Here is a 24,942-nt window from a genome sequence, read left to right as displayed (position 1 = left end):
GATACATTCATAAATACAGTAATTACTATATAACGTTACCGTATATTGAATTGCTTTTTCTGTAGATTTGTTGTAAAACATGATGTTTTGGTGCTTAGTTTGTAAAATCATAAGATAATTTGACATTTAATAGGCTTTTCCTTAATCCTTCCTTATTATCCAACATTTTCACTTATCCAACGTTCTGTCAGCTTGTTTATGTTGGAGAAGCGAGACTCTACTGTAATTCAAAAATATATGTACAATACATTACACAGTACAACTTTTGCATCTGTGGGGCTGGTACATGTAGTTTAATTTATCCATGCCTGACATAATATGTCCTCTCTAGGCACTTTCCAAGTCATTCTTCTGCCAAAAGTCCTTCATTTCCACTATATCTGTGGTTCTGTGTTCCCAAACAAAAGTCCAGGAACATATTCCTTACAGGATATAGGGATCATACCATAATTTATTAGTACCTCTGTATTCGTACTAATCCATCTCCCACACAAGACTACATGCTGAGTGTCAAGTATGTTCTCAATAACTGTTATACAGACTTTGAATTATTTTTTTTAGACACTATGACTAGTTTAAAGTGAGTATGCAATATTAATTATAAACCAAAATACAAGTCAAAACAACACAATGCAAGAATGAAACAGAAAGGGGTCCCTCAAACAACATAAAGTATAGGGCTCTATTCTCTTTATAACATCTAAACATTATGGCACCTTAATGACTGAAAACATTTATCTCAGCTTATGTGGACTTGAGCCCAGTTTTTTTAATATGTCTAGAGAGTGTTATCCATAATTTTAGGTATAATAATAAGTCCTGCATTGTTTGCCATCCACACAGGACTTTCCTGGATGGGTTTTAAAGCCAGCCGGAGTCTGATGCTGACATCTGCAAAGCAAATTAACTACCTGTAACAGTATCTGTGGAATGACAATAAAATACAGTAAGGATAAAGATAAAAGGGAAACTTAGAACAATAGACGGGATCATAAGCAACGCCTGCAGCTCACATTATACAAATACTATGCTGAAACCCTTTCCATCTGGAGCCAAAACACTTGTACAATATCTGTGTCTGATAAAGCAAGCACCTGCTGCAATTTTCATAATAATGGGGTTTTCCTCTCCCACTTATGTTCCATTTGTCTCACTGTGCCTCTAATTTTTCAGCACTTAGTGGCACAGTCTCTAGTATGGAGGGAACAAATGAAGTTTGGTCTGTGAAATACAATTAGCTCTCCCACTCGCCTCCCTCGCTCCCACCCCGCCAGCCGCTGCAAAGAACGCAAGGCCCGCTCATGGAAAATAAAAGCAGCCAAAGATGGTGTTACTGCACATGGAAACCACATCTGTTTTTCTCCTAGCTGTCCAGATAACTTTGACCACAAATGACAGGCAGAAATCAAAATTAAGTACTTTTATGCCCTAGGGATTTTAGTGGAAAGGATTTAAGCACTGGCTTTTCCTTTGAAATCAATGGCACATCATTGCTTGTTTTGAAAGTGAAAGCAAAAAGAGGGAGAAGAACTTTATGACAATGAAAGAGACCAACATCTAATAAGATGTTGGAAGTAACTAGTTTCAAATAATTTGTCATTCATAATTACATTTCAGTAATAAAGACGTAAGCAAGTAAACATTCCAACTGTAACACATTGGAGGAGTACCTCACTCTTGTGGTGTAACTAATTTTGTTAAATTTTATCATCAGTTTCATAAAAAAAATTGATTCAATGGTCCACAGAAGGGATAGATACCAGTCAGAAGTTGACGGACACATTGGGGACTTTGGAGGAATGCAATGCCTACCGACCCATTCATCTTTGTGCTGGCTGAACTGCTGACCAAAAGGTTTGACTCAGGGGAGCGGGGTGAGCTCATGTCCGTTAGCTCTAGCTTCCCATGCAGAGACATGAGAGAAGCCTCCCACAGGATGGTAAAACACCTGGGCACTCCCTGGGCATTGTCCCAGAATTCTGCAGGAGGCAGAAACTGGATTTAACATGGATTCATTCTCTAGTGTGATGAAGTAAAAATAGATCTTGTTTTAACCTCTAAGAAACCGGACCCCAAATTCCTTCCAAGCACATGCAATAGAACAATTTCACATGTTTCCACATCCCCTGGGCTGTTTTATGCCCTTTAGAGGCCTCTCAGAGTGATCCCAATCCACATCCTACTTAAAGGGGGATCTTTTGGATCAAAGAAAAAGCCCAGGACCTCTTCCAAAACTTAGCTTAAATTGCCTCCATGTCCCTTTGGTACTCTCAAAAATATTTCATTAATAGCTTTCCTCCCCAAATGGGGAGTGGGTGGGTAAAAGCACACTTCCAGGCTTCATGAAGCCCAGTCTTAATTGCTAGCTGTGGGAGTGGAGAGGAAAAGGCCTGCAGCCTTTTACTTTTGTCACTGCTCTCCAAATGGACAGAACTAGCCTACAGAATTCTTTTTAAAGAAACAAAAAGAATAAAGAATTATAATCCTCCGTATAGAAAGAAAATTCCTGCCTTTTCGATAACCAGCTGTTCTGACAAAGAACAGGCTTTACTTTAAAAGTACTAATTTTTTAATTGTTCTTTTGTATATCTGTTGGCACTGGGGACAGCTGTGGGCATATTATTATGCCGTTCTATTATTAATCACTCATTAAGCCACTGATTTTTTAAAAATCATTATTTGCATGTAATTATATATAATGTTGGTTTCTAAGATGGAAATGGACAATAACTTCTAGAAAATCCCAACCAAATGGTAGTCCAAAAATAAAATTTCCAAGCAGTAGACATACTAGACTAATAAAAATATGTTTTATACCTATGCCTAGAGCTGTGCTTAGAGCTTGAATGATTCAGTTATAGTCTTTATATTAACTGTTATAATTGCTTCTTAAAAATGCAAGAGAAAGGTTACATGTCGAAGGCTTTCATGGCCGGAATCACTCAGTTCTTGTGGGTTTTTTCGGGCTATGTGGCCATGTTCTAGAGGCATTTCTCCTGACGTTTCGCCTGCATCTAAGGCAGGCTTCCTCAGACCTCTGAGGAAGCCTGCCTTAGATGCAGGCGAAACGTCAGGAGAAATGCCTCTAGAACATGGCCATATAGCCCGAAAAAACCCACAAGAAAGGTTACATGGTAAGTAACTACTTGAAGTGTTAAGACCATAATCTGTTTTTAAAGTAACTTAAAATGTTATGCTTTTAACAACTTACTGATAAGAAAGCAAGAAAACAAGCAACAACTGTGCATGAATACAAAAAAAAATGCCCTTAAATTCCAGGAAAAACAGAAAGACAACAAAAATATATGTGGGTAAGAAAAAGACTACGCTAATAATCTCGATGTTCCTGATAACATGGAATGTCTCTCTTTTCATTCTGATCCTTTCTAAAACCTACGGGTTTCGTTTTTAATTTAATTTCTCTATTAACACATTATTGCACTACACGCAGAATCAAACTGCAAAAAGACTGTGGGAATTAGGTTACTGTATCAAAGAGTAACTACTTTGCATATTTCGTATACAGCATTTATGGGCAGGGACTGAATCCATATGTTATGAAGTGGGGTATCAAACTAAAGCAGTGTTTCTTAACCTGGAGGCCTGGACCCTGGCGAGGGGGGGGGGGGATCGTGAAGGGGTGTCAGAGGGGTCACCAAAGACCATCAGGAAACACAGTATTTTCTGTTGGTCATGGGGGTCTGTGAAGGAAATTTGTCTCAATTCTACTGTTGGTGGAGTTCAGAATGCTTTTTGATTATAGTTGAACTATACATCCCAGCAACTACAACTCCCAAATGTCAAGATCTGTTTTCCCCAAACTCCACCAGTGTTCACATTTGTCCATATTGAGTATTTGTGCCAAGTTTGGTCCAGATCCATCATTGCTTGAGTCCACAGTGCAATCTGGATGTAGGTTAACTACAACTCCAAAACTCAAAATGAATGCCCACCAAACCCTTCCAGTATTTTCTGTTGGTCATGGGAGTTCTGTGTGCCAAGTGTGGTTCACCGTTAGCGGAGTTCAGAATGCTCTTTGATTGTAGGTGACTATAAATCCCAGCAACTACAACTCCCAAATGACAAAATTAATCCCCCACAACCCCACCAGTATACAAATTTGGGCACACGGGGTATTTGTGCCAAATTTGGTCCAGTGGATTAATATACATACTGCAGATCAGATATTTTCATTAGGATTCATAACAGTAGCAAAATGACAGTTATGAAGTAGCAACGGGGAAAAAATTATGGTTGGGGTCACCACAACATGAGGAACTATATTAAGGGGTCCAGGCATTAGCAAGGTTGAGAAACACTGAACTAAAGTATTTAATTCTGAGTTAACAGATGGGAATAATTTTGTTTACCATTATTGTAAGTCCTAACAGCTCACATGCCCAATGTAGCAGTTTAGAATGTAGCAGTTTAGAAATTGCCTCCTATATTTCAGTGACAAATGAGCTGCGATCAACCCCGAAAAAGACGAATATAATTTGACGGCTAGCAACCAGACCAACTTGACACGTTTCCATCTCAGAGGTGCGGACAATTTTTCATACTCATACTGTTGGTTCAATACAACTTGAGAATAAACAAATATAACTCTATTATTAGAGGTGGGCAGAAATTAGGCTTTGAAGACTTACTTGAGTAAGTCTGTAAGTAGGCAATGTGATACACATATTTACAAATACTTATATTAACGGACAGACATGGTCTTCTTGTTGCCAACTAGCCTGATTTTCACTGCGTTTCCAAAAACATTGGCTAAACTTTGGTGCAAAACAGCAGCTCATGAAGCCTGAGACCAGCATGGTCTGTGGGCATGCTAGCTGGGGGAATTCAAAGACCTGCAGTCCGAAGAAGCAACTTTTATACTCTGAAATAGCAGAAAAGGAAATGATTTTCGGAATCAGACCTGGAACTCACAAACAATCTACTCCTGTTTTCCTCCTTAATTTTGTTTTATTTTGGTTATTTTAGTTTAGAAGAGAAACAGGACTAAGAGGGGGGAGAGAAATCTACTGCAAGTCATGGAGATATCTGTCTCACCACCCCAACCTTAAAGAAACAGACTTCTCCAAGACCCAGATAAGTGACTGGTTGCTATGGGAAGCATAAGTTCTCTCTCCTGCACCCTCATGGCTTGACTGGGCAGAAGCCAAATCCTGGAGTTGCCTTCAATTTTGGGCAGACATTTACCTCCAGTGTGAAATGACTGCTGAGCTACTTCTCATTTATTGTGCCAGCTGGCAATAGTGAGAGCCTTTTTTCTTGCGGAGTACTGTCTTTCTCTTTCTGCATTTTCCCAGAGTATATTCCCATGCACCACACGGCCTTTACTTTCCGAGGATGCTGTGCACAGCATACTTTCTTTCAAGCTCAGTTTTGTTTTGTTGGGAAACCTTGCTCAGGCTCTAAATGGCAACACTTACATTTTTCCAAAATAAAATCCACACAAAAATTTACTCAGTAATGCTGGGTCACCTATGAAAAAGATAGGATAAAAATGGGGGTGGGGTGGGGTGAGAAACTCCAAAATCTTTTTAACTGAGGTTGCCAGAGATTGTAATGAGATCTTATGCATGCAAAGCATGTGCTTCAATAAGTTCTACAGCACTTTCTCCTATTCCCTCATGCTCTGTTAATACAGACAACGTATATATTAGAAGTATTTTTGCTGATTACAGCAAAATGGGAAAAATATTCACTGTTGGTGCAGATACTGGAACAAATCAAGGGTCACCATGGATGGAAAGAAGCCACAGGGAATAATAGACTACCACTGTGCCCTGCTCCCAAACCACTGGCATGGCTTTGAAGATATTAAGGTTTTTTTGTTTTCATTTTTAAATAACTGTATCTTACTATCACTCAACCTCACAAAGTTGGGCTACTCATTCATTATTTTTTGTTTCTTAGATTCCATATCCCACTTGTCTGCTCTGAAAAATCAAGCTTCTGGCAGAGATTCCATGTACAAATAACCTTTGAGCATATATGAACATTGGTCCACAATGATCCATAGTTCCATTCAGTTCTGAATGTCCTTTTACAGCAGTATTACTCAAAGCAATGGTTTGTAAACTGGCACTGGTCCACAGTTTATTGGCTGCCGGGAAAGAAATAATTGTAGCCAATAACAACAAATATGATACTGATCCCTGGCACCTTGGTAAACAGTTCTCTGCATCAAGTAGTCTGACAGGCACTGTTTTACACTATAGTTATGTCCCTGCCTATCCTCAGAACCATAAAATATATTTGGCATAACTTGTATGTGTGCCAAAGAACTTTCATACACCTGCAATGAGTCCTGGTATGCCAGATGTTTGCAGAATTACCACTGTCAAGCTTGCATGGAAAACTCATGGCTGAAAAGGGAGAATAATCAACAGTGAAAACCAGGTGTCTTTCTCCATCTATCACAGACATGACTTCATACAGACAACAGAACTTCTGACAGTCGAGTCATCTGCAATTACAATTCCTGCTTAAGAATACTAGCAGACAGAGGAACCTTTGATTAATCAGATGGGATAACATTCACGCCAAGTGCCAAAGGCAGGCCTATCACGGATATATTATTTTTTTTAAAAACATTAAAGCACAATATGAAATACACTAACTTGATTTTAACTTCGGTTAGATTGTGTCCAGACACTCTGATAGTACTCTGATAGTCAGATAGTACTGCTATAACCCTTAGGTATTTTTGAAAAGCATCATTTTTATTTCCAATCCCAGATCACAGACAGTTGGGGAAGAGGGTTAATGTCTCTGAGACAGTTCGAGCTAATATCCTATCCTCCCATCTATGGACATGCTCTTTCGCCTAATGTTTTTGCTACTAGATTCCTGAGTCACCTTGCTGTACTCATCACAGTTTTCATAAAGCACCCAGATTCGCGTCACTCAGATCTGAAGTCCTGGCTCATACTTACAACATCATCTGGGGAACTGCATTAATCCCAACCCTAATTTAAGTAGGACACTGTTAGATGGATCAATGGTATGACTCAGTTTGATATCTTCCGATGTTCCTATTTTTACTGCAAAGATACAGTTTGCATCCAAACCAGAAAGAGAAACTACAGTGTCAAATACAATTCTGCAAGTATTTATTCCTATAGCAGATATGAATGGATTAAGCAAAAGCTTGGGGCTCATCTACAGAAACCATTTAATACAGTTCAAAGCTAGCTGCAGGAGTCAGACAACAAACTCCCATGACTGTACAGCTACATTTCAGGATAATCCAAATGTCAGATATAAACATAGAGCCCTCTATATAATCTTCCAAACAAAGATGACAACAGGATTTCTTAAGATAACATAGGAGATGTAATGTAATGCTATATTCCACTCAATATTAATATTAATAATGTGCGACTGCCTCGGACTCATCTATATTTGACCAGTTGTATATGCAATGGTTACATTTAGTCTAAAATAGAGTAGATTTACGAAATCCATAGCAATCACACTTAATCAGCTGGACAGAGTTGTACATATAATGGTCTAAGTTCTCTTTTTAGCCTCAACAAGAATAGGCATTCTGAATCAAACCATCAACTTATCAAGCTTCCTATTATTCAATGAGTGTTTCTACATTGATCTAAAAACTGGACTTAGGCCATAACTCAAACAGGCTACTAAATGAGCCAATATAAGCTCTTTAAGGTCACAAAAAATCTTAAATGACTTAAAGGTGCACATCACTAGCCAAAAGCTAATGGGTGGTTTTTGTTTAATATGTTAAGATTTTAGTAGCTCCGTTCTCCATGTTGTCCAAAAAACATGAGAAATCCCTCCTCTCCTGGTGGAGGTGACACAGCACTGAGAGATAGGTTTCACAGGCAGCAATGGAACCAAGGAGAGCTACAGAGGTGGAAAAGCAAGATCTGTCATTTCTCCGCCAGCACACTTACTCAACTGCATGGACTTTGAAGGAATTGCTAGCAACTCAAGATTGCCTATGGCTATCAGACAAAATATTACATAAAGGGCTAGCTTAAATTATACTGCCCAGCACTTAAAGGGAAAGAGGGAAAAATTCATCTAACCCATCTAACCCAATAATAAAAATCTTATCTCATCTAGTATCTTGGCAGTTTTAATTAAAAGGCATGGTTATTCGTTTTGACTATTTTAAAAAATGCTGGTTGGGGACTGTGAAAGTTTACAACACCTGAAAGGATTTGTGTTCAAGAAGGCTGTTCTAGAAGAACTATGAGAAACAAATTCAGGGGATGGGGGGGGGGGGGGGAGAGAGAGAACATGTTGGGCCAAAAACACACAAACTGGGAAATGTTACATTTATTCATGACCGACTTTATTAACTTCTCCCCAATTCCGAGATAAAAGGATCCTTACACTGGCCAATCCACAATTTGCAGCATCACTGTATAACGTTTTGGAATACTGCCAAGGCTGGGTGCAGGAAATAACCGCAGCACTACACATTCCACCAAAAGTTTTGCAGCTGAAATGTTGTGGCTCCACAAATGAATACTCCACCCTTTTGACGTGGAAGGCTAATTTTACTATCACCCTGCCCATAAATAGTGAAGTGCCCCCACCCAACTTGCAGTGTTGAAAATATAAATCGATACAACAGCTGTCAAATAAATGTTTTAAATATCACACTCCCATGAGGAAAAAAAAAACACTACCCCTTATTTTCTCTGAACACTAACTAGGATGTCAAAAACCCCATGAAGAATCAGGGGTTGGACACACCCTTTCACCCTACATCATAATAGTATGGAATCAATTTATATTTTACTAATAGGGGGAAAGCAATGGGATGTTTTTTCCATACAGCTGCTCTAAAAAACAGTATAATTCAAGACCATCCTAAAAACAGATTTTGGGTGTGCACACTACAGAACTGCACAATGTATACAATGGAACTTTGAAACAGTGGATGTGGGCCAAAAGGTTTTGTGTTCCAAACTGTATTCAGTCATACAGTTCAGCTCTCATTCACAGCCAAAGGACCATTTTGGTTTCTCTGGTTTTATTTTTTTAATTTTATTTAAAATAGCTTATATCTATCAAAATCTAAAATATATACTTTTTTAAAAAAGTCAACAATTCACTGCCAGGGTATTCTTGTGACCAATCTCAAATATCAAAATAGGACCAGGAGACCACTGTAACTCAACAGATGACCTAGGGCCAGTCACAATAATCTTCTGTGGACAAAGATGGAGGAGGGAATTGTGTAAATTTCCTTTAGCAGGATATAAATCTAATAAGAAAAAAATATCATCTGCAACATCAGTAGTACTACACAAAGATGACAGGTTGGAACAAGCTAGCTACATTGAGTTTTCCAACAGTGTATTTCAATGTATGGTTTCATTGTATGGAATACTGGATCGACCACATGACCCTACTTGTGGAAAATCATAATAATTAAACTTCAGCAGCTCGCGTTTAAAATAGTAATACTTATAAATATTACAAGCGACCTTCACTAAATCAGACATTAAGCAGCCATTATGTAGACCCTAAACCATCTCAGATTTTCCCTGAGCAAACCTCAGAGAAAAGCACAAGATAGAATATATTGCGCCTGTTTCAAACTCCTCCTGAGTGATCCATCAACAGCCACAGCCAATGATGCTGATGGGAGGAAAGAAGTTGAACGTGCTTAGGTTCCCTTTTGAGGTAGAAGAAAATTAAGCCAAAGGAAAAAGGATTTCCTGTGAGATGAGAAAGCGACAGCTAGGGACATGGCATGCTGCTATGAGCTCATCAGCTTTCTTAACTTTCTAACGTGGGAGTGCTTTACAGTACTCTTTTCAATATGAGCCTAAAATGTAGAATTTAAGTTCTCTTCCCCCTCCTTTCATTTTAAAAGAATACACATTAAGTCCAAAATTAAAACAAATTTCAATGGAGGACATGGCAAAGGACTGGGTTAAATGTAGGACCGCAAATTAAAGGGGAACCAATAGACTGAATATCTAAAAGTAGCCTCTTTGTGCTTCCAGCCATGGGTTCCCATAGTTACAGCTTCTTTAGAAAAAGAAAGCACTGGACTTGCTCCTTTAAAAAAGTGTGGAAGGATCTACCTCTTGCCATTTCAACCACAATGCCCTAAGACATTTTGGCTCAACCTGAATGGTACTGCGGATTCAAGGCTGGAGGGAGAAACAACAGCTTGAATCTGCGTGTCAATGGGAATGTCTTTCTCCTGTAAAATAAATACACAAGGATCATAAACAGTTATAGTAGAGAGAGAAGAGGAAAGGGCAGAGTGAGAGAGAATTATTTTATTTTTATACTTTTGCCAAACTTATTTCTATCATGGTTCCAAATCAGCAAAAGAAACCAGGAAAGGGTTACTGGAACCTTATTCATTCTGTGAAATACTCGTGCCAGAATCAATGCTTGAAATGGTATGTGCCTTCCTTTGAAATTAAAAAACCCCCAAAGTAAATGTGTTGACTGTGTTTCAAGAAACAAGGATATTGCTTATTTGAGTATTATTTGTCCCCTGCTCTGCATCCCCACCCCTCCCCTCCCCTCCCCAAAGCCAATGCTTAGCATCATCAATCCAGAACTCAACTCCTGGCTCAGTTTTACCTGTGGGAACAAAAGACTTTTATAAGCGAGTGGGGGTAAAGAGGTAGAGAGCCGTGCAAATACATTTCCAAGACAGGCTTACAAAGGGGAACTGTACCACTACTGCTGTGATCCACAGTCACGCATTAAAGGCTAGATGCTGCCCTGATTCAATATCACTTGGAACTTGACAGAAAAGTATCAAAGACTTCTTTTCATCCATAAGGAAGTTTGGAGGGGACTGCAACAGCTGAGAGATTAATGGATTTCAGCTGAGGTTAGAGCTCCCAGAACATAGTTCTCCCTGCTCTCTTCATTTTGTAAGTCCATGAAGTGCTCCATTCAGCAGAAAGCACAATATGAAACATTCTTGAAGCACCCCAGTGTTACCCTGTATCAGCAAAACCTTGGCCCCTTTTGGACTAACAAGTTTATTATGCCATGTGCTTTTGTAAGCCACAGCATTCCTCACCTGATTTACTTAATGCTGTTGCCTGAAACAGCTTAGCCCCATAGTAAACTAATCTAAAGATGCCTAGATTTTTAAACACTTTAAATATCTCTCTCCTGCCATGGTCATGGCTAGATCGCTGAATTTCAGCCAGCCCTTGCATCTTCAGAGATGGAGAAAGGGCACTGGTTCTTTATCCCAGTATGTATGTATGTATGGAAAACTGATAGGGAAAATTGATAACTTCACACTAAACAGTGATTACTTTAGTCAGCAGTAACAATCAGCAGCAAAGCCCAAGACCACAACATCACCTAATTTTTGGAATTTTGGAAGAGATGTGTGATTTCATCAGATTAGCCTATCATGGAGTAGAACATTTTGGTGACAGTTAAGTTAGAAAATAGACTGTCCTCCACACACACACTTTTGTATGAAGCCTGAACAAAGCAGAAGTCAGCACTCTGGCTTTTCTGTCCCTTCCACAAGACAGAGAAAGAATCTATGTCTTCTTTTAAGTTCTTGTCTTCTGACTGGTCAGAAACAAAGCAAAGTGGCATATACATATCTGCTGTATTGAGCAGTCACACTAAATAGACTATACCGTGTTCCCTCACTTATCACAGGTGTTACGTTACAGGACCACCCGCAAAAAGTGAAAATCCGCAAAGTAGGGACATACACACATATACGTGTGTGTGTGTGTGTGTGTGTAATGTTCGTTTGTGGAATTAACAGAACTCAAAAACCAATGGGCGAATTGACACCAAATTTGGACAGCATACACCTAACAACCCAATGTATGTCCTTCACTCAAAAATTTTTGATTTTGTCATTTGGGAGTTGTAGTTCTTGGGATTTATAGTTCACTTACAATCAAGGAGCATTCTGAACTCCACCAATGATGGAATTGAACCAAAGGGGACACACAGGACTCCCATGACCAACAGAAAACACTAGAAGGGTTTGGTGGGCATTGACCTTGAGTTTGGGAGTTGTAGTACAACTACATCCAGACAGCACTGTGGACTCAAACAATGATGGATCTGAACCAAACTTGGCACGAATATTCCATATGCCCAACTAGGAACACAGATGGGGCTTGGGGGAAATAGACCTTGACATTTGGGAGTTGTAGTTACTGGGATTTATAGTTCACCTACAATCAAAGAGCATTCTGAAGCCCATGAACGATAGAATTGGGGCAAACTTCACACAAAGAACCCCTATGACCAATAGAAAATACTTAAGGCCATCCAGTCCAACTCCCTTCACCAGGGCAAAAAAACATAATCAAATACTGTTTACCCAAAAGCACAAAATTACATATATTAGAAACCAACACTTTCTCATTACTTTATTTTCCAGATCACCAGACTGAGCCACAGCAACGCGTGGCAGGGGACGGCTAGTGTGTGTGTGTGTGTGTGTGTGTGTGTGTGAGAGAGAGAGAGAGAGTGTGTATATATATGTGTGTGTGTGTGTATATATATATACACACACACACACATACATCTCACATTCCAAGGATGAGGCAGAAAAGAGGAGAGATTTAAAGGCACCACCACTTTTTTTTTGTTAGCTGTAAGGAAGGGGAAATAAGGCCGTGATTTACATATTGCTTTGTATCTCCTCTCTCTCTCTCTCTCTCTCTCTCTCTCTCTATGATCTGCTGCCTCTCTCCCGAGGGGGAGGGTGAAACTCCCTTCCACACTCCATCTTGCCACGCGGCAAAAAACCCATGAGACAACGAGTCCACGAAAAGCAAACCGTGAAGTAGCGAGGGAACACTGTATAGACCAAAGCTATAGCGGTTTGTTTAACTACTCCAATGTGCAGTAGGAGCAATTGTACAGCAAACACAACAAATTTCTTGTGACAAAATGTGTCCTGTGAGTCTTGGGTTTGCATTCCTTTACTTCATGTACAGTCCTTCCATTACTTTAGGGTCATTTATGCTCACTGCCTTCCCTATGTTTAAAACAAGACAACGTGCATTGCAAACTTTGGGATAATGGTTTCAAATGCCATATCTCCAGTCAGCATGGTCAAAGTGATGGAAGCCATAGTCCAACAATATCTGGGGATATGATCTCTGTTTATTAGCTAGACAAGTATGTGTGGGTGTTGTGTAAATGCACACCCTGTAGGAGGGGTGGGCCATGGGTGACCTCTGGTCTGTCTTTAAATCCTCAATGTTCTCCAGCTTTGTTTTTAAAAAGTGGCATTGTATTTTATTACCAACACCTGGTAGCAAGCTGTTAAATGCTCACTAGTCAATTGAGAAAGGAATATTAATGACTGTGATAAAGCTTCTCTCATTGACTAGTCAGAAAAATATGTAATATCAAATTTAAGTCAATTTACGTACTTTTATTGTTCATTTATGTATAAATGTGAATTTAACAATAACTAATCAAGTTAAAGGCACCCTAAGGCACCAGATTCTGTCCGATCTTGTAACCCAAGCAATGATTAGAACTTCGGTGGAAGACTACTAACGAATAAAATGGGCTGTAAAGGATTGGCAAAAGCACCTCTGAGCATTACCTGCCTAAGTAAATGCTGTAAAATTCATAGGGTTGCCATAAGTCAATAAGCAACTTAAAGACACATGCAAACACAATCAAGGATAAGTAAAGAAAATTTATCTTGACAAAATCAAAGTTAATATTTTCAAATATTAATTAGTCAAACTTAAATGTGTGTTGAGACAGGGTTATTAATAATGTGTTTGCAGTATTTTATATCTCAATAGTGCAATATAAATATTTAAAATAGATTTTTCCTTTTAAATTGTTTGATTTTTTTCTTCCTTCAAAACTCTTTTTATCTGCCCCTGCTTTTTTATGAGTTACATATTTTATGGATTTAGAATTCTGCATTTGTTTAGTATTATGTTGAAATAATGGAACACAACTTCTTAATTAAAATCAATCTGCCGACTGCAGTGCCATTTTAAGCCAGTAGGTGGCAGAGCACTCCTAAGCACACATAGACTTGGAACACAGGCAGCCCTCCACATTTGTTAGGGTTAAGGACACAGGACCTCCACAAAAGTGTGTGTGTGTGGGGGGGGGGGGGAGGCGACAAAATCAAAAGCTTTTTTAAAAAACAGAGAGTGTGCCGTTATGCCCAGACGCTTTAAAATAAAACTTTGACGTGCTGCTATCTATGTCTGGCCGAAACTGCTGGTGTCTTTCTTTAGGCAGATTGAGCTTTCTTGAATAACTGAGTCCACTTCAAGTTTGAAACATCAAACAGGGTATTTATTCGCAAAGTCCTGGTAGACTTGGCTCCGCTTATCAATGTTACAAACAGTCAATGAGTAATAAACTCCATCTATATTAATAAACTCTATCTATATTCAATTGTTCCCTACCTATGACTCAATTAAACTCAATTAAACTCAGTTACTCAATAAATCTATCTATCTATCTATCTATCTATCTATCTATCTATCTATCTATCTGTCTCAATTGTTTTTACAATGCTATCTTCGTAGGTACCTGTCTGCCAACAGCACATCATGGATTCTTCCTTAAGACTGAAGGGGAAGGGAAACCTCCAAAATGGCTGCTTCTACCCTGGAAGCAGGGGCAGGCCCAAAGAGCTACTCTTTGGCCAATCATTGCAGAGGGCCTGCAAACTGGCTTTCCTACCTCTGGCTGCTAACTTTTTAGGACTTGCAGAGGCTGCTGCAGCCTGGGAGAAACACAAGGAGAGGCTGTTTCCAGCAACTTAAAGGTAATGCAAAACCCATACTCCTGGGAGACGGAACAGAGAGAACTAGTGTATTTATCTCTATGTCCCCCAGCATGACTCTATGGTCAACTTCCCGCCACAGATTCGCACTGGAGGATTCCGAGATTCTAAACTGGGGTTCTCTTTACAAATTGTGTTTGGGGATTGGGACATCCATAAGGATACCAAGGTGTTTCTTTGTAAAGAGTGTCTGAGGATCGGGACATCTGTAGGGATACCAAGGTGCTTGTTTATAAAGCTATTGTCCTCCCAAACCTGTTATACGCCTGTGAAATTTGAACTGTCTCTAGACCTCACACTCAACTGCTGAAACAATTCCATCAGCGTTGCCTCCGAAAAATCCTGCAAATCTCTTAGGAAGACAGACAGACAAATGTCAATGTGCTGGAAGAAGCAAAGACCACAAGCACCGAAAGGATGTTCATGCAGCATCAGCTCCGCTGGACTGGATATGTTGTCCAAATGCCCTATTACCATTTCCCAAAGCAGTTACTATGGTTCCAAATCAAGAACAGAAAACGGAATGTTGGTGGACAGGAAAATAGATTTAAAGATGATCTTAAAGCTAATCTTTAAAGCTGTGGCATAGACACTGAGAACTGGGAAGCCCTGGCCCTTGAGCACTCTAACTGGAGTTCAGCTGTGACCAGCAGTACTGCAGAATTCGAGGAGGCACGAATGAAGGGTGAAAGGGAGAAACATGTAAAGAGGAAGGTGTGTGAAGCCAATCCTGACCGGGACTGCCTTCCACCTGGAAACTGAGGTCCTCACTGTAGAAGAACATGCAGATCAAGAATAGAGCTCTACAGTCACCTACGTATCCACCCCCAAGTCACTACACTTGGAAGGCCATCATACTTGGACAATGAGGGATTGCCTAAGTAAGTAAGGCCTTCTAATGTGACTCTTCTGGTGGAATTTAACTATAAAGCCATATTGGAGGACCTACAGAAATGATTTCAATCAAATCTACAAATAATCAAATCCGCAAAAATCAAACCCACAAATGAGGAAGGCTTATATTTGTTTCTCAGGCTTCCTAGGGAGCTCCACTCATGCTGTTCTGGTAGACCACATTAAAACAGGGTAAAGGAAAGGTGGAGGTAAAACACCTGATGTTTCATGAGTGAGGGCAGAGGGCAATGAGTTGTAGGAAAGGATGAAAATATACCAGTAAGGGATATTAAGAAATAAAAAAATGGAGGGGATGAGAAGAACAAGAACACCAGGTGGCTGGAGAGACTATAGGGTCTCAAACACAGGCAAAACCACCACTTCTGCTAGCATTTATTACAATTTTTAAGTTATACATACCAGAAAAAATTCACAAAGTGAATTCGTCTCTTAGAAGAAAAAGAGAAGCAACCTGACTACCAAGATTAAGCTGTATTTGATGATAAAGTAATGTTTTAAAATCAGTGTGTTGCATCATCATCATGCCAGGCTCAAAGGGAGAATAAACATGTTGGAGGTTTATAAGCTGACTCCCAACAGGTAATTTTTGCCAATTCTGGACAGTTGTTTAACTGAATTCTCTCCACATCTGTTATGGAAAGATAAGACATTCCAAGTATTTAATCTGTTTTTACATGGGCAGTTTTCAAGCTCAGGGTATTTCAATGACATCCATTTTAATACTTTTTGCATCATTACCTCTAAATTCTGTACTTGCCTTTTCCTCTCTCATTAAAGATAGGAGCTTATCTTATTATTAGAAGCTGTTAAGAATGCCTTTTAATTTTTTAAACTATATCCAGGCAGTAGGCGAAATGCTTTAGCATTAGCGTGACTTCTCCCTGAAATCACCAGAAGTATGAATGTCTTGAGACAAAAATTACCACTTCATAAGAATGTGCACTTGTTTTTAAGTGTTTAAAAAAAAAAAAAAAAAGAACTATCCTCCACAAAAATTCCTGACAATTTTTTATGGAGGATACAGTACTTCTGTTTCCTGAAAATGTTCATGAGATTATTCGATTGCTCAATACAAATTCAATCAAAACCAATGGTCTCACAACAAATATTTAAGCATTACCTATGCCTACCCAAAAGATACTTGATCCCATCTGATCTTGGAAGCTAAGTTACCACCTCTGAATATCCTCGGCCTAAGTAAATCTTATGAAATTTATGTGGCCACCATAGGTCAATTGGCAATTTTAAGAAAAGACACTTGCTAATATATATTTTAAACATCTACTCTGGCCATTTAAACAAATATTTTCTGCAGATATCTTTCTTTCGTTACCAGACGTTTCCTATTTAGAATTATTGGGTTTCCACCACTATAGATTTAGCAATACTACAAATGTACTTGGGACCCAGCTGACTCAAACATGGTGGATAGACAACATACTAGTTTTACTATAAGATAAGTGTGGGATTTTTGATGACCAGAAGAGACCCTTCCCTGTAAGTAGCCTGCCAGATAGCTAGGATGTTGTAGTGGTGCTAGGGGCACAGCTACACTGACCACTGAATGAAGTTGAAGGCATATATTTAGACCAGTTGTTCTCAATCTGTGGGTTACCAGATGTTTTGGCCATCAGCTCCCAGAAATCCCAACAGCTGGTAGGCCAAAACACCTGGGGACCCACAGATTGAGAATCACTCCTTTAGGCTATGTATTATTTATTTATTTTTTAAAAACCATCTCACCACAAATGTCGCCAGTGCACTGTATAATAAATCAAATCAAAGAAACATTAAAATAATGTATAGAAACAATAAAACAACAATTTAAAACCTTTCATTTATTTTTTGAAAAGCCAAGAACAAATGTAACTTTGAAGGGAGAATGTACTTTGGGAGCAAGAAATAGAATGTCCCCTTCCAAGACGTCATCTACACAAAGGACTCCTTATTCCTCTTGATATCTGGACAGCATCATAGTAAAACAGGAGGTTTCTTAACCCACCCTGAGCCATTTAGAGTTTTGTAATTTAAAAAAAAAAAACACCCCAGAATCAGAAAAGGTGTTTAGCAATTATTTAAATGTGATTTGATCAAGGGATAACTATTTCTAATTACGGTAATTCAGAAAGGACTGCAGCTGGTTCACTAAAGTACTTGGTTATGTTCTCTCCTTGTACCTGCCATTACAGAGATATGTGGGGTACCCAAATCAACTACTCTTAATCCACAAACCTAATTTTTCAGGGGAAATGCATTCTCTTCCAGAAGAGAATCAATCCAGATCCCCAAATTGCTTTCAATCAGGGTTATTCCTTCTTGTCAAGACTGAATGACATTTTTTCTCATGTAGTTTAGGCAACCTTCAAGGGCCTCAATCCTCTCCTTGGCTTTGAATGGCAAAGAATAACAAAACTGAATATCATACGCATACTAGCCTCACATCACCCAGAAGCTCTGCATGGTCCTTATATGGGACTTATAGAGATATTACATTAACAAAGGAATAAAATAGAATTATGTGAGACATCACAAACCAATTAATGAGGCATCAAACACTATTCCCATAGCACCATTTCTTGATCACAATCTGAGAAAGAATGAGAAGCACTGGTATGATGTGGTCCAGAAGGATACCACAGTTATTAGTACCAAAAGTCACTGGGAAATCCAAGAGAGCTGGTAAGACTTCACTCCCCATCTGGTTCCCAGCATGGGTCCCCTACAGTACAGCAAGGCAATAAAAGCAGCCTCAGGCCCACATTATGATTAAAAGGCTAATGAAATGGGTCCAAGTACTCTGGTTCCAGTTTATTTTACATTATAAATATTTTTAGAGAAGTGTCTCTTTATTATATGACTAGCTGTCCACCCCCACGTGTTGCTGTGGCCCAGTCTGTGTACATGTGTTGTGTATGTCTATATATGTGTATATGTGTGTATATATATTCATGTATATGTATGTTTGCGTGTATGTGTGTGTGTGGTTTTGCACATTTATTTATTTATTTATTTATTTCGAGCATTTCTACCCCACCCTTCTCAACCCCCTAGGGGGGACTCAGGGTGGCTTCCAGCCAGCATATATTCGATTCCTACATTTAAACACAATACAATGCATATCACAGTAAAAAAAAATTGTCATGTCAGGAGTGACTCCTGGTGTGAGAGAATTGGCCGTCTGCAAGAACGTTGCCCAGGGGACGCCTGGATGATTTGATGTTTTTATCATCCTTGTGGGAGGCTTCTCTCATGTCCCCGCATGAGGAGCTGGAGCTGATAGAGGGAGCTCATCCACCTCTCCCCAGATTCGAACTTGCGACCTGTCGGTCTTCAGTCCTGCCGGCACAGGGGTTTAACCCACTGCGCCACCGGGGGCTCCATCACAGTAATTATAAATAGTTAAAACATTAAATTATTACAATAAAATCTCATAGAAAAAGCCAGCTTGGTGGCCATCGTTTCGCCAAGTTCCGTAATTAGTGAGCCATTCAGCTTATCATAGTCCTTTTCCAAAGCTCATTGTTGTCATTTTCCTTGTCAATCTGCCAGATTACCCAAAGGCCTGGTCCCATATCCATTTTTTAAAATTATTTTTAATTTCGTTCTAAAAGAGAGGAGGGATAACGATGATCTAATTTTCCCGGGGAGTGAGTTCCACAGGTGGGGGGCCACCACCGAGAAGGCCCTGTCCCTCGTGCCCGAGAACAGGGCCCCTCCAGAAGATCTTAAATTCCTAGGCGGGACATAGAAGGAGATACGTTCAGACAGATACGCTGGGCCGGAGCCGTATAAGGTTTTATAGGTCAAAACCAGCACTTTGAATTGTGCTCAGAATTGGATCGGCAGCCAGTGGAGCTGACATAGCAGGGAGGTGGTATGCTCCCTGTATGATGCTCCGGTGAATAATCTGGCTGCCACCCATTGGACTAGTTTCCGAACAGTCTTCAAAGGTAACCCCACGGAGAGCACGTTGCACTAATCTATTCAGGATGTAACAAGAGCGTGGACACTGTGGCCAGATCAGACTTCCCAAGGTACGGGAGCAGCATGCGTTGTAATGTATTTGGGGGGGTGGCTTTTTAAGTCTCTTCTGCTGTGTTTTTCAGTATTTTTATGAGTGATGGTCACTCGTTGGCCTGATAGGTATATTGTGTCCCAATTTGGTGCCAATTCGTCCAGTGGTTTTTGAGTTCTGTTAATTCCACAAACGAACATTACATTTTTATTTATATAGATTACAGTAGTATGTCTTTCAAAAATATTTTGCAGCAACATGTTCAGGTCCTCTGCATGTAACAAAATATATAGTTCTTTTCAAGAGTATGCTACATTGTGTTTTGGAAACCTACTACAGCCTTGCTCTGTTATTACAGCAGTCCAGAGTCATAAGGAAATATATTAGTCACTTCTCCTTGTTTATTGCCTCATCATTCCAAATATCATTTACTCACAAGCTCAGAGTCTTACCGGGATTTTAGTTGAATGTGCACAAACAAATGCACAAAACATAAATAAAAGCAAATTGATGTCAAACCCAGATTGAAACACAATTCTGGATTAAATTTCTGAAGTGAGTGAATGTGAAATTCTCGAAAAAGTTCAATTTAGCATAGCATAACCTTCCTGCCAATTAAAAATTCTTTTTCTCTGAGAATAACTGAGAATGAGTTTTAATACTTCAGATGGATAATATAAAGTGAATAGGTTTTGGACCAATTGACTGTTTGGTCTGAAATGCTTTATGGCAATGCTGAGCTAATAAAACACAGCTGATAAATAATTTTTGCCTGATTATACAATAAAAAGTCTGTGTGATAACAGTAGATAACACTATTTTCAGAACTACCCTTTCATTTTCTGATGTTTAAAATACTTCTTAAATGAAAAAGTGATCTATTTTTGAACGCCTTCAACTAAAGCCATTAAAGATAAGACTTTAACTACAGATGTATATTTTTATCTCTCTAGCTGAGTTAATTTCTCCCGGTTCTCATATAAAGCTCCACAGTAAATCCCCTTGAGTCCATTACAACTACTGCTTTACACTGTTGAATTCTGCCAACAATCTGCTCAACATTTTAGCAGATGTTTCTGCATTTAGGCCTTTGGGATCTTTTTTGGGTCCATTTCCTCAGTAACCTAAAAAGGGTATACATTTATTGTGAAGGAACTGACATTCTCAGATGAGTGCACATTACTTTCTACTTTGGTCCTAATCCAGAGATATGCATGTATGTCACAATGCAGAGATCTCGAGTGTGGCAGCGAGCACACAGACAATTCCTTTTATTCTATTTTTCTCTTCAAAAGAACTGGAGTCCCATTTTAAACTCACCTCTGTAACATCCATGACTTTGATAGCTGCCAGTTGACCCGTCTTGACATGCCGACCCTATGAAGAAAGGAAGAATCGTTAGCCATTCCATTAATATATTCAGTAAAGCACCATGGAAATGTTATCAAACTATTTATCCATTATTTATATCTTAAACATGCAAGACAAGCTTTATATAATAATATATAGTTATCTGCATCTTGGATATTTAAAGAGGCTATATGTGTGACCTTTTAAGTCATGCAGTAAGTAAATTTAATCACTACTCTTCTCTTACATCCACACTTTAATTGAGAAGCATAGTTCAATGTTTTGGATATGGTCATGAGATACTAAATTACCAATGATTTTTTTTTTTTAGTAAATATGGCTACAGTAAAATCACACAAAGCTGAAAAGATTAAATCTATCAATTTTGTTATGTTTAGACAGACTAATACTGATGGGAAAATCAATTCAATTTTTTCTGACACAAAGTGCCATTGAGGAACACCAAGCTACACCACACACTGAAAAATTGATTTTATGAACAAAAGGAGTGGACAGCACTGCCAGAGCAATAAACACTGATATTTTTATCCACTGCATTTCCCCCCACACTGATTATCCCAGGCAATTTTTGAATGTCATCTTTCAAAGATTCTCCAATCCAATACTGGTATCAAATCTTTTTCCTGAATTACATTAACAAATTAATTTTTAAAGTGGCTACATCCAACATCCTGCTTGTTGTCCTAACAAAGTGGTTCTCAACCTGTGGGTCCCCATGTGTTTTGGTCTACAACTCCCAGAAATCCCAGCCAGTTAAGCATCTGCTAGGATTTCGTGGGAGTTGAGGGCCAAAACATCTGGGGACCTACAGGTTGAGAACCACCGTCTGAACAGATCTCTTCCAATGTGATCAGAAAACCTCAAGAGCTGGGTTGAGGATGAGGGTTTAGTGCTATAAGGATCACTATCCTCTCTGTACCACTCAGTGTAACGCCGGTTTTGGGTTATTTACACATAACCCAACATTGGGATTTCAGTGCATTTTTCAGGACTCGAGGTAGCTTATTGTAATATTTACATAAAAACAATGGAACAACAAGCCAAACAATATTAAGTTAATTAAGCCAAAGCTCAGAGGAAAAAAATGCTTGCTGAAATACTAAAAAAAATCACTAAGCCAAATCAATCTCTCAAGACAAGATACTGTATTTTATAAGTTGGGCCCAGATCTAGTTCAAACACATCCTGTCTCAACCACAGGCCTGACTCTAACCACAGACCAAAAATGGGAGATTTATTTCCACAAGAGATTTCACAAAGCTGCAAGGCATGGAAGCCAATCCCTCGGTATTGCCTTCATGAATTTGTCAACATTTGAGTGCAATAACCTTATCACAAAGTGACTCAAAGCTATATATGCAAACCACTTATTTTTCTCCTCAGGGAGAGAGGGTGGTTATAAAGATGTATTATTTTTATTATTTTCCAGTATAACAAGTATGAAAGGGAAAATTCACATATCCATCTTTACCACTCAGTAGACCCACTATAAAACATGACCATACACTTACAATCAAATATCCAAGTAGGTACACCGGGCGTGCTGGAATGACATACCACTCACCATGCATCTGATTCCTCTGGAGTTCCAGAGGGCCAAAATGCATCATTTATGGCTGCAATTTTTAGGCAACTGGAATGTTCACTCCTGGTAGTTTCAGGCTTGGGGGGGGGGGGCTATTTTGAGATGGGGGTGCCAAACCCTACAAAGGGTTTTTTTTTTTTAGTTTTTGTCAAAATGTATTTCCTCTAAAGTAAAGATGGGCTGTTTTGTTGATACAAGACTTACCAGCCAACTCTGTCTTTACTTTTCCAATTTAAATGGTTTGTTCCATAGAACAATACCTACAAACATATGTTCTATTATCAGAAGGTTGGCTATTTATTTTTCGCTGTGTCTTTTCATGTACTGTGAATACTGCATTAAGAAATAATAGACATCAATGACCATGTAAAATGCAGTCTTTTTCAAGCTGAGTAGCTCTATCTTCTTCCGGTTATAAGCTATGGTATAACTCGGGCGTGGGCAAACTTTGGTCTCCAGGTGTTTTGGACTTCAAATCCCAGAAATCCCAGCCAGCTTACTGGCTGTTAGGAAATGTGAGAGTTGAAGTCCAAAACACCTGGAGGGCGGAAGTTTGCCCATGCCTGGTATAACTGCTCCTGAAAATAATTATGGCCAGTTATTTGCAGGACCTAAAATAAAACAGCAAAAAGTTCTGCTTGCTTAGAAGTTGCATTAAGAGCATATTGGAGCCAGAAGTTTTTAGCTTGACAAGAGGCCCACTTATCTTACTAAGTTTTAAATACCAAGTTTCAAATTGGTTTTTCAAAAGCAAGCAAGACTATTTGAAGCTGTGCAATTTGGATAACAAAAGTAAATATGTAACACTTTTTATTTGCAAGGGTTCATTTCTACAACTAGAAGAAATAGTACCCCTCTTTCTGTGATGCAACAATAATAGAGGTATAGTTCTTTTTGTGATCTAACTATAGGCTTCCTCGAAACATCTGAGAAGTGAGATGCTATGCTATATGGGTGGAGAAAATATGCTATGCTGGGTGTTTCTGGGCTACAAATACCTTACTCCTAGCTTTCAATTGTGACTGAAGGCAATTTGAATTCAACATCTACTGGAGCACCACAAGTTGTCCAGAAAGACCTTTTGTCAATGACTTAGGTTCAGGAGATCTGTGCTGTCTAACACACTTCTTCGTGAATTCTCCCACACACAGTGGATTATGTTTGAAATCTGGGTTTATTAACTAGGGCTCGCTGGAAACCTAGGTCTCCAACAGTAGTTGCTAAGGGCTCCACAAAATATCATTACTGGGAAAAAAATATGAGTTGTACATATAACTACTTTTATGCAGTAGTTCTTGAAGACATGAATATTATTTCAAGAGTTCTTCAGCTTAACAGGGATGAGCAAGGTTGCTCCACAGATTGTAAATTTTTCCAGTAGTTACTCATACACACTCTTTGACTACAGAAGAATTGTCCTGGCTATCACAACAATGCACTTTCATGACCTATCAGAGAAAACTCGTTTTCTCTTTAACTAAAAAATCAGATTATAAAGTCTGCCATGGTAACCTCTGATTGAGTCACTGGTCCTAGTAAGCCCAAAGACCTTCCTTCCTCTACAGGAAGCAAACTAGTAGTTTATAAAATGAGGAGTGTGACTCATGCTTCTGGTTATAAGTCATTGTGGGCAGGTGAAGAGCAAGCATACACAGAACTGATGAACATGATTAAATAAAAAGGTGCAATACAGAGAGAAGGACTACTCAGAAACAGATGACTTGTTCCTTCCGTTCTTTTGTACTGTTCATTATCTCAATTTAGACTTTAAAAAAATTAAAAAAGCAGAAAGAGAGAGAAAATGGAGGACAGGGTAGCCATATTTGTCCATTGCAGGAAAACATGAGAAATGTCCAAATGAGTAAAACATTGCAGATAGTACAAACTTCCTCCTGCTTGATAAAGCATACATCTACACTGTAGAAGTAATGCTGTTTGACACCACTATAACTACCTTGGCTCGATATTATGGAAGCATAGTTTGACACCACTATAACTACCTTGGCTCGATATTATGGAAGTTGTCATTGGTAAGACATCTGCACTCTTTGGCAGAGAAGGCTACCTTTCAACACCTCAATTTCCATGATTCCACAGCATTATGCCATGGCAGTTAAAGTGGTGTCAAACCGCATTACTTCTACATTGTAGAACAGGAATCCTCAAACTATGGCCCACGGTTGGATGCAGGCCTACAAGGTCATTTACCTGGACCCTGTCATAATCTTTGGACTTAGGGTCACCCTGAGTCTGAAATGA

At 39.1% G+C, this 24,942-nt stretch overlaps 1 protein-coding gene across 4 annotated transcripts in view; it reads right to left on the bottom strand.

The window, feature by feature from the left end:
- MAP4K4 (mitogen-activated protein kinase kinase kinase kinase 4) overlaps nt 1-24,942 on the bottom strand; it is a 155,332-nt gene that overhangs the window by 54,177 nt on the left and 76,213 nt on the right. For all 4 annotated transcript variants that reach the window (XM_060769747.2, XM_060769748.2, XM_060769749.2 and 1 more), the window contains exon 3: nt 21,048-21,104. In XM_060769747.2, the coding sequence (XP_060625730.2) occupies nt 21,048-21,104 (57 nt within the window). The remainder of the gene's footprint in view (nt 1-21,047; nt 21,105-24,942) is intronic.

Source organism: Anolis sagrei, chromosome 3, assembly GCF_037176765.1.
Source record: "Anolis sagrei isolate rAnoSag1 chromosome 3, rAnoSag1.mat, whole genome shotgun sequence".
In the NCBI taxonomy this organism is placed as follows: Eukaryota; Metazoa; Chordata; class Lepidosauria; order Squamata; family Dactyloidae; genus Anolis; species Anolis sagrei.
This window is presented reverse-complemented; position numbering and strand designations above follow the sequence as displayed.